The sequence below is a fragment of the Silurus aristotelis genome (assembly GCF_946808225.1).
Source record: "Silurus aristotelis genome assembly, chromosome: 6".
In the NCBI taxonomy this organism is placed as follows: Eukaryota; Metazoa; Chordata; class Actinopteri; order Siluriformes; family Siluridae; genus Silurus; species Silurus aristotelis.
Window position 1 is genome coordinate 23,433,541 of NC_139579.1, and position 11,196 is coordinate 23,444,736.

An 11,196-nucleotide genomic window follows, 5' to 3' on the forward strand; every position below is an offset into this window, starting at 1 on the left:
TTCATAAAAATTGAAAACTTTATTAAAATTCAATTATTGATTCATGACAACAAACTGGGTTTAGTTTCTGTATTTATAATTATAAATAGAATTCTCTATAAAAACAAACTATCTATTCCCACCAATGGTGTCAGCAGAGCAGAGTCTACGATACTCCGTTGGAGAGATATGACTAGGGCAGAAGGTAAGTTTTGCTGTGCAGTCACATGACCTACTTACCAGTTTCACTGTGAGATCTAGGATACATACAATACAGTACTCTACTGTTCAAGCAATGTGTGTGTTGGTGCATAGATTGTTGTTTAGTCAGTTTGTAATTCATGTGAAATGGCCTATCAGCAATAAGTCTGGGTGACGAGACAAATTCTGGATCTAGCAGATCAACTTGCCAGATGGACTGTTAAATGACTTAAAGATGATAAGTCCGGCTGTTTACTGCTGAATGCTGGCCAAATACCACCCTTTCAGTCTGAGGTCTTTGTGTATGGTCCTCATCCTCCACTACTTGCTGAGCCAACAGGAGAGGTGAAGGAGAGTGCAGTCCGGCAGCTCCAGCACAGGAACCAGTACCAAAGCTGGGCTTTTCACACCCAGTCTGCTCTTGAAGCAACCCTGCAGCCCTGCAACACCACAAAAATTCAGCATGTCAATCCAAAATGCTCATACAAATTACACTCACCTCTGGGGCAGGCATGGTCAAACAATAGTTCTCCCATTAAGGCTGTCCTCCACCGGCAACCCTTCAACCGAGGAGCCCACAACAGTCCAAGAATGATCCGATTCCTAGTGACTCCACACACAACGTCCCCTCCATCTATTTCTCTTTCCACAAACACCTCAGATAAGTGTAGATCTTCTTCAGGTTTATAGCATAATCTGTATTCACTGCACCTTCCGTTTTTTTTTAAGTAGTGTGGAACATCTATAGGGAAAGGTGGGACTGAGCCACAATATATACCATATATATCAGCTGTTAATGTCAAAGTCCTCATTCACAACTCCATACATCGTAAATTCTGCCGAAGTACTAAATACCGCTTTTGACTGATTTAAAAAAAATAAAAATAAAAACGCTGTTACCAGAACGATAAAAGTCGATGCTCCATTGATTTGCTCGCTTTTCTGCATATTTGTAGGACGGTGTGGACACTGCTTCATTTAGCTCCACAGTTATTATAGCACCAAGAGGTCTAAAAGTGCAAACGGCTAGAATAAAAGTGCTAATAGAAGCTCAGTGTGGCAGAAATACTGCTGGGTTGACAGGACAGGACAGGACAGGAGAGGACAGGACAGCTAAGATACAAACTGGACTCAGTTACAAATCTGCACAGATCTTGGGTTATAGCAAAGATTCAAAATTAAGGGCAGTTATGGACTGAATGTACATTTGTGCAGCACAATTAAACGGTTTCTGATATAAAGCTCTTGGAAGAAGGTCTCTGTTTTCCAATTCCGGATTTTCTGATCGTTTCAGGTGCTTTGTGTGGTTTCTGAGATGTAAATGGGACGGAAATTTTGCTGAAACCTGGCAACTCTGGTTAATGACGTGGCAACGACGATGGGAACACATCTGCTGTATCAAACACAGTTGAAAAAATTTACATACATGGAGTGTATGCTGGATGGCTGTAAGCTATCAGGCTGTCAAAGTTCATTAGATAAAATTCTTGACTTCTTTTTGTTTGTTGTTTTATGTCCTAGAAAAATGTATGGCCTGGCTGACTGAAAGTACATCCGTCTCCCACCTCACCATCATCCACTAGGTATTTACACCTTCAGTCTGATTACAAACTGGAGTTCTGAGTGACCTCTTTGCACGAAACGACAGGACGGCAATACATATTTATGAAGTATACTTAAGTTAAATAGCTGAATGACACAATGATGTGAATAACGACCCAGACAATCAGAGGTCCTGTGACAAATGGAGAATATTGAAAGGGAAATGGGAACAGAAAGGTGAAAGCTCTTTTCAACACCACTTGATAAGCATTCTGCTCTTTCATTAAGAACAAAAGCGGTGTGTCAAGCAAAGACTCAAAGAGCCCACACTGGGTAATTAACTCATATGCGCTGTGATTAAAAACAATACAGGCGACTGGGGGAATTTTCTTTTTTGTCCACGTTGGAGCAGAAAAAAAGTACTTTCTTATCTAAGCATGCGGTACACCCCGGGAAGTTGATTCCTTGCGAGATCGACTGTAGATTGCACCATAAACCAGGGACATCACACACAAAACTGATGTCCACAAAAGAGCCCCCTTTTACCCCCTTCGACTAAAATTAGCCGTTTAGTGGAACAATGTGATGTGCGGCAAAAAAAAAAAAAAAAAACCATCACTTTAACTTGTATCAGTTGGCACAAATGCAAGAGTTCATTCCGTTCAGTGCACTGGGATCCCAGTCGTCTCCTTTAGCCCTTAATTACCCTCTCCAGAGCCATTACACGCATCAGCACAGCCACCACATTAGCGGAGGAATAGCAGCCTCAGGCTCCTTCTGTGGGACACAAAACAACCTGACAAGAACTCTCTTAAATCACAGCATCTTTTTTTCGTTTTACACCAATAAATGCAACCTCAATAACAACAATAAATGAAAATCATATTGTAAAAAATGCAACATTGATCTTCAGTAAAAATGTGTTTATTAAAATAAAATAAAAAAACACAGAAATAGGAGACATAGAGAGTCTTCTTTGTGCAAAAAAATGCCAGCTCCAGTGGACCTAAAGGGCTTCTAGTGGGGTTTAGATGTGCTACAGTGCACTTCAAACGCTTTCAAATTAAGTGGTAAATGGTTGTGCAATTAGCAAGCATCAGCTCATGAAAATAGTTTAGGCTGAATCGGGTGATCATTGTAGCTGCAAGGCCAAGCTGTGAGAGCTGGAGCAAATTTAAAGCATGGGCTTAACTCAACTGCTCTACTTTATCAAAACTGCTTCAGGAAGACGTCCATCGAACGTGGATGCAGAAAATCAAGATATGTAAAAGGGCATATATATTTTACTGTGTCTTTGATCAAAATAGCCAAACTAATTTAAAAACGTATTTAATGTAAGAAAGACACATGTATAGATCACATCTATTCTAACAGTTTCTGATGTCCTCCAAATCCTTCTCTCTTTACGGCCAGTCAGATCTGTTAAAGTGCAGTTCCATCAAATTTTAAGCTAACAAAGGTGCACAAGCAACTAACATCAATAAATGATGACAACGGTTACCTTTTAATTCCCAACCATTAATGTATTGTTAATGGCTATGAATTAATAACATTTTAAGTAGGGGTGAAGTTTTGTGTTGTACTTTTGCTTCCTGTCGCCACTAGCACACTTGACTCTGAACAGATGAGACACATCTGCTTTCATTTTAACATGGACATGTGCTTCTTTGTCCAGTCTGGTTTTATGGTCAGCTTTTTAAAAAAAAATACTTTTTTCTTACTAGTCAGACCAAATATGGTAAATAATGTCTCTGTAGCTCAACTCTAGTCTGAGGATTTACCTTCACCTAAATAATTCATACAAATGCACGCAATTGGATAAGCAGACGCCAAGCTGGTTCACAGCCAAGTTTTTTTTATATGCTTACAGGCTCAACCCAGTACTCAACCTGCTAAAGTACTTAACTGGGTCTCTGCGTCTGGACTATAAAACCTTACAAAAGTAATGAAAAGCATTACAGGCATAATGACAGCATGCTTTATGATCTGTAATCAGGAAATTAGTATCCTGTTACCAGTGTGTCCTGATACCGATGTTCAGGCTTCCACTTTGGTTACTAGCATACTTTTGATATATCACACAAAGCCTTCCATCCTGCATCACAGGCTAAAAGACACATTTATTTCCCACGCGGGAGCTCTGACCCGTGAAGCGGGCCTGTGGCACTCTTTTAGGGCATGAGTGTCTACCATGGCAAAGGAAGTGATTCCACTTCAATGACAGGTTTAATAGATGCATTTAAACATTTCCTGGAGTGCAATATCATGTATAAACATGATGATGAAGGTCACTGCCAATAAAAATGTATAGGAATCTTTCCAGTCATCCAGGTCATATACCTGTCCAATGCTGATAAGTCAAGGTGACCTGACTGTACAAAATGAGTGATGAAAATCAAGCTAAAAACAAACAAATAAATAAAACAGTGCCATGTGATGTGGTGTGACCATGGCACAACTGTTCTCTGATGACATCATTGTCGACCATCTTTACATGTCCATCTGAATGAACAAAAGGTGTTTAGTAAAATCTGTGTCCTATTGTGAAATTATAACATTAAGAAAAGTGAAGTGAATTATGCTAATTATCTGTTCATCATGGCACCTGTTGGTGGGTGGGAAAAATGGGCACGTGTAAGGATTTGTGCGAGTTTCCATAATGCAAGGACTATAATTGTGATGGCTAGACAACTGGGTCAAAACATCTTCAAAACTGTAGCTCTTGTGGGATGTTGCTGATCTGCAGTGGTCAGTATCTATCAAAAGTACTCCGCGGGAGGAACAGTCGTGAACGGGTGACAGGGTCATGGTCCGCTGAGGCTCTTTAAAGCACGTGGGAAGCGAAGGCTGGCCTGTGTGGTCCGATACAACAGACGAGCTCCTGTAGCTCAAATTGTTAATGCTCGACAGGTCAGGACTGTTTTGGCATTGAAAGCGTGATCAACAAAATATTAGACAGGTGGCAATAAAGTTATGTCTGGTCGATGTACAATTACCAGCTACTTTATTAGGAACACCTGCACACTTGCCCTTTAAAGCAAGTTTCCAATCAGCCAATCACGAGGCAGCAACACATAAATGCCTAGGATAAGATTCCTAACAAACGTGAATGAACAACCTAAAGCTCCTGGCTTGCATTAGTACATAATGGCTGATTGATTATTTGCATTATTGCACATGTTGTTTCTATTAGGGTTGCCAGTGAATGTGTGTCTTCTAGCTTGTTATATAACACCACCACAATCACATGCATCTGGGGGATAAAAGATTTCCCAGAGTGAACACACTCAGTCTGTTCCCTTTTCTATTCATCATCTTTGGCCATAATTTTATTTCCCATAATAATAAGTCACAGTAAGGCCTAAAAGTGACAGTAAAATCTCAGCCTTGGCTTGCGTTCAAAACACTAATTGATTGTTTCAAAGAGAGAATACTGCAAGTGTGCCAAGTTGATGAATGTCGTCGTTGTTCTTTTCTAGGGAACACAAGAGCTCTTTCGGGACGTGAGAAAGCATTTATTCTAAAGAAACATCCTGTGTTTCTCTTAAACGGAAGAGGATGAACAAAGGCACAAAACAAAATGTGGGTTGTTTTAACATAAGACCTTAGACATAACTTTTGTACAACCCGTACAATGTACATTTAACTGTATGTGAATTGCTTTCACTGCGCGCTTGGTTTATGTTATGAATATGCTCAGTGTTATTCAGCAGCTTACCTAATAGCACTTGATCCAGCATTTATATTGAATCAAATAAATAAATAAATAAATAAATAAATATAAAACATATAATGTTCATACACAAATAAATGCAACTTCGATACTTAAATTAGGTCTTAAAGTTACATCTATGACCTGAATGGATGTGTCTGGAGTTTCAGGACTATAAAGATGCCTCTCGCTTATGACTATGGAAGACTGATTGATTTATGTGCAACACAATGTAAAAACGAGGTGCTCTTGTTTAAAAAGCATGTGCTATCCAAACTTGGCTGCATATTTGTCATTACAGATATATGGTCTATAGAGGGGGTATGCTTACCTGCAGAGAGTTCAGTGGCTAATTTACTGCTGTCCTTGTAGAAGATCCTAGTGCATAAAGGAAACAGAGTCTCTTCCATCTGCTCTAGAGCTTGCTGGAAGGAGTTGCTCACTGCCCCCAGGATGCCCTCCGTGCCCATGCACTGTGGTGTTGACTCACGCAGGGACACACTCATGGACAGAGTGGCGTAATGGCAGGTACTGGATATCAGCACCTGCCTATGGATCGTACCTCCTGGGATCTCAGAGGTCATCTGGCAGGAAGTCCTTTCTGTAGGCTTGTCCTGCACAGCAATGACATGAAGTTCCACTGCTGCTCCTCTGGGCAAAAAGGGCATCACTGCAATAACCAGAGGCGGGCATTGAATCTCCTCTACTCCATAGTATACCTCCTGTAACATAGCATACAGGGATTAACTGAAAAATGTGTGAATGTCTGGGGGGGGGGGTTTACCATCACATTAGTTTACCATCACATTAACACTTAACATTGAGTATGAACACAAAAAGCCTTCGCCCCAAAGGGGCCGTTTTCTAACAAAACATTTGAGACATGCATGGGCCCTTTCACACCACCTCACCCTACACCTTGATTAGAAACCTGCCGTGATGGCTTTAAATGTTGTAATCTGTAGAGTTAAAATCTCCTTTCTCTCGTCTGGTCGCAGACCATTATCGCCGCCGGAGCGTCTTCTGCCTGAGCGTGCTACAATGTACCCCTCAAATAACACTGCGGAGGCCTCATCTGCTAATGGGGGAGAAATGAGCGTTTTATAAAACAGTCATTTCGTCTGGAGTTGATAGGGCAAAAACACTTAACCCCCTTTCAATTTGCCGGATCAATTTTCATCCACTTACACCCCACTCCGTGAGTGCAGAATAATGACGGGTTACATACACTTTACTTTGAAATTCACTCAAAAACCTGAGTGAAAAGTCTTTGACAAGAGCAAGAGCAGCGTTTTGCGACCATTTCGGATGCCCCCCAATATGATCCGATCCACCGTCTGCATGAATGCAGCACTTATCTCGAGATTAAACTTTAGCAAAGGCCTAATTGTGCATCGGCAGCAAATCAACAACAAATCGCTGAGCGCATGACAACAAATGAAAAGAAAAAAAAGAAGCGTGTGAGTATGTGTGAGTGTGTTCATATGCGTGTGTGTGGGATGGAGTGGCTGGTTGAGGTGCTTTGGTTAACTTGGGGGACGTGCTGTGACGGTGCGTATATGTTGTTTGTGCGTTGATAAATGTTAGGTGAGCACTTTACGTGACTGGCTGGAGGGGCTGAGCTCGGCACTTGTCAATAGTCATTGAGTGTAGAGAGGAGGGCTGAGTGTAGAGAGGCGTTAGATGTTGAAGTAAGGCCTTGTTCACCCAGGCTTAAAGGCCAGCCCTCGGGCCCTCGCTATGCATCCTCCACCAGCTACGCCCTCACAGGTCACTACCTTCAAACACTCTAAACTTTCAGACTCTGACTTGTCTCAGGCTGTTAAATCATCGCTTCCCGTTCCCTCGCTTCTTCTTTATTTTATTATTTCTCCTTTCTCCTTATGGGAGTGCTGCTTTTTTTTTTTTTTTAGACCACGTGAAAAAGCGCTTTCCTGCCTAGCGCTTGATGAAAAAACATTTATTAGATTAATCCAATACATAAATTTTTTTTTTAAAAGGTGACAAATGTTGATATATGGCACGTCTGAGAGCTCGGGGACGACATGAACGCAAGGGCCCCTTAAATGCACTCTGTCTGTTAGTTCATTACAGCTTTCATCTCTCGATTGTTTACTCTCTTACGAGCACAGTCATTTCTCGGGACTCTCCTCTGTGTGATCGGAGTGGCCCGTCCGTGTTTGTTTTTCCCCACTGCTTCTTCTCGTATGCGTTTCACTCTCTTTTGCTCTCTTTGCTCCCAGAGCTTGAAGTGTGTTTGAAACCGAGCGAAGGAGGGAGAGGCGTGCGGGTGAAACAATAAACACCATCATAAGGAATTGGTGTAAAGCCGTTGAACAGCAGGGAGCTGATGGGGGCTCGATGCTTAGGCAGTTCCCCTACATTTCCTGCCCAGCGGGAGGCCTTCGTCGAGTGGACTCAGTAGCTGCAGTTTGTGTAATATTCCCTCCCTCTCACTCAGCGCTGGTCACTTGCTTACAACTGAGCTGCTCTCTAAGTAGTGAAAAGGCCACCAAAAACAAATCCAAGTAGTAAAATTACCAAATAACTAAAGAAACAAAACGTGAGCTAAAATCTGTTCAACTTGCATTTTGAAACATCCTCCACATCTACAGCTTATATCACATAAAACATGAATCAGTGCACCCTAGTCACACATACTTCAGCATTAAAAGCCATTAATCTTATTTCACACACACATGCAGATCAACTTGTGCTCCCAATTAACCCTGTGAGCTTCCTCGTCCACCTGATTAGAGAAATTATGAACACAGCGCAACTACATGACTGTCTGTGATCAGAAGGAGAGAGTGTTGTGATGTTTCTATTAAAGACTCTTCCACTCGGAAGACTCGCCACACGCGCGCTGGGGGTGAAGTGAGAAATGCCGAAACCTCGACTCGTTAGTGTCATGTGAATGCACTGAATTTTATAAAGGGAGCAAAACATCTCCTTTGTGCTTACCCATCCAAATGATTAAGATGGGACACCTGGTATGTAAACAATTGTTAGTGATCAATCCGAACCAGTCATGGCGCAGTACTGATCGGTGTGCCTGAATGATGGTATTAAAACAGGAGCACTACGAGTTAGAAAAAGTCGTGATTTCAGTGTGATGCGTGGGTCAGTGAAATAAAAATCATTAAAAAGAATTTAACATTTGAAGAAACTCCCGGCTTGCCACAGCACCTATAACTTCATTTGTGCGATATTTTTGAAGTGGTTGAAAAGAAGGGTTTGGACTCATGATCATTTAAATAGAAATTAATCAGTGTTTGTTTCATTAATATCATTCTATCAAGAGATTGGTGTGCTAATAGTAACATTACAGTCTTTTCACAAAGACCAAAGAGTCTAGTGACAAAGATTATAAAAGGAACATTATAGCCCTAATAAATCATAGTAATTTGGATACTTAAGTACATTTGAAGGAAAATACTTCTGTATTTTATTTATTTTTTTTGTGAAAGTGAAAGTACAAAGTAGGCACTTTTATTTTTGATATATTACCAATTTTTTATTGCTAGAAGAATGCTCACAATTGTTTCATTAATACAGCTAAGGTCCTTGCTCAAGGGTAGTATGGAGGTGTTGGGACCAAAATTCATGACCTTCTGGTCAGTCCAATGTCTTAATCAATGACCTACAACTTCCCCACGTTCTGTTAACATTACATATTATTTTACATACATATTCAACTAGATTCTTACCCCTGGTAATCCTTACAGGCAGATATTCAGGAAAAGGTTAGAAAAAAATAAATAAATAATTTCCCTGTATATTAAAAAATAGAATTCTAGCAATAACAACACTGATGGGCTTTCCTGAACTGTCCCAAATTCTGAACCCTTAGGTTCACACTGATCCTCCATGATAACTTCACTGCTGGCAATGGAACAAACACTTTACCCACTGTATCTCATGTGAAAACCACTGCAATCTGTCACACGATTTTGGCATTAATGATCATTTCTGTCCAGTGAGAATTGAATAGAGAATGGCTAAACAGTAGACAGGTGGCTGATTGAACACCTCGGATTGCTCACTTGATGTCCCCCTAAACTCAAACCTCTCATACTGTCACTCCTCCATTACAGTGAGTGACCTGATGGGACGTGCCTCTTTTCCCCTCAGCACTCAGGCCTGTCATCATTTCAAACTTGTGCGTGGAGGTCAGCGTGGAGGCCAAGACCGGGGCTAAACGTGGTGACAGTGCATCCTTTATTTAAAGCCCTCTTTTCCTTCTCCCTCAGCGCCACTGATTACTGGAGGAGGAGCAGCCGAGATGCGAGCCTGCAGCCTTTATTAGCCGTGTGGAGGTGGGGATCGCAGAGGGAGCAGGGAGGGGTGGGGGGAAGATAAGCTGCTCTGAGGTTTCAGCAACGCTCCAAAAAAGGGACTGGGGATTAAGCAGGCTCTGAGGAAGACATCTGTCTTGGAGCCAGGCTCTGTATTATCAAAGACGTCAGCGTTTCCCACAGCATCAACTTTTCATGAGTGCTCGTTCTGGTAAATATGAGCAACTTCTGCCTCCTCCTTCAGCAGGGTGGCACAGAGGGATGGCGAATTCCATCAAACAGATGTAGGCATCCCTTTTTCTTTCCACAATAGAGTGCATGTGGGGTTAAACAATTCTGATTTAAAATAGGGTATGGGGGTTTATTAGGTACACCTATGTCACCTTTTAAATATCCCCAGCAAATGATGCTGTACCACATTATATTCATTAAACTGAATATGTTTCACCAGTCAAAAAAACAAAAAACTGGCCAGAGGTGGACCTGTGGTGGCTCCACATATAATAGAAGTTACAGTCAATAATTACTAAAAAAAAATGTGTCTAATCAACTGAATAGTGAGTGTATTTTTCTCTTGTAAATAAACTAAACATTTTGTTATATTGAACGACTTAATTCAGTGCAGCTAATTGGTTAATGCTAAATAGCTTGTATTGATCCTTGTGCATTAAGTCACAAGGTTCCCTGTTAAATGTCTCACCAAACACAATGTGCACTAATACTTTTCAACTATGTGTTTTCTAAATACACTAACATTCAAATGTATTTAGAGATAATTTCCTGACCCACTGGACAAGATCAACTAGACCACTAGGCATAATGAATACATTTGTTAATGTGTCCATTGTGATTCTCCTAACTAACATTATCTTCTGCATTTAAACCATCCCATTCAACATTTTTATGACATGAATACTTCTAGCATCATAAGTTCAAACATGCATTATATAATATTTGTTTAAAATACAGTGGATTTGATTAAGCAAAACATTAAGTTAAAAATATGGACAAAAATATTGAGACACCTGACTTTTCCAGCCATATGTGGTTCTTCCTCAAACTGTTACCAAAAAGCTGGAGGCTCACATTTGTGTAGTATGTCTTTGCATGCGGTAGCATTCAATTTTACTTTTACTTTACACAAACCTGTTCCAACATGGCAATGTCCCTGTGCACAAAGCAAACTTAATTAACATATGGTTTATATGGGTTCAAGATCTTGGAAGATCTTGCGCGGCCTGCTAAAGAGCTCTGGTCTGAAACCTACTTAACAACTTTTAATTGGAACGCTGACTGCACCCCTCACCCTCGTCCTAATATCGTTACCTGGCTTTACTAATGCGCCCTTGCGGCTGAATGAGCACAAATCTCCACAAGCACCCTCTTTCCAGAAGAGTGGAGGTTATCCTAACAGCAAACTAAATGGGGATTAAATGTGTCAGAACTCAAATCTTATACTCAGGT

The 11,196-nt window shown here is 40.9% G+C and overlaps 1 protein-coding gene across 3 annotated transcripts in view; it reads right to left on the minus strand.

Annotated features, from left to right (window-relative positions):
• Nucleotides 1-11,196, minus strand: part of dph6 (diphthamine biosynthesis 6) — a 71,158-nt gene continuing 59,962 nt past the window's right edge. For 2 of the 3 annotated variants that reach the window (XM_083545639.1, XM_083545640.1), the window contains exons 14-15: nt 5,766-6,156; nt 1-620 (exon numbers count right to left, since the gene is read on the minus strand). In XM_083545639.1, coding sequence (XP_083401765.1) covers nt 502-620; nt 5,766-6,156 — 510 coding nt within the window. In that variant the 3' untranslated portion in view covers nt 1-501. Of the gene's footprint in view, nt 621-2,363; nt 2,500-5,765; nt 6,157-11,196 lie in introns of those variants that run through there. The other variant, XM_083545641.1, reaches the window with a different exon arrangement.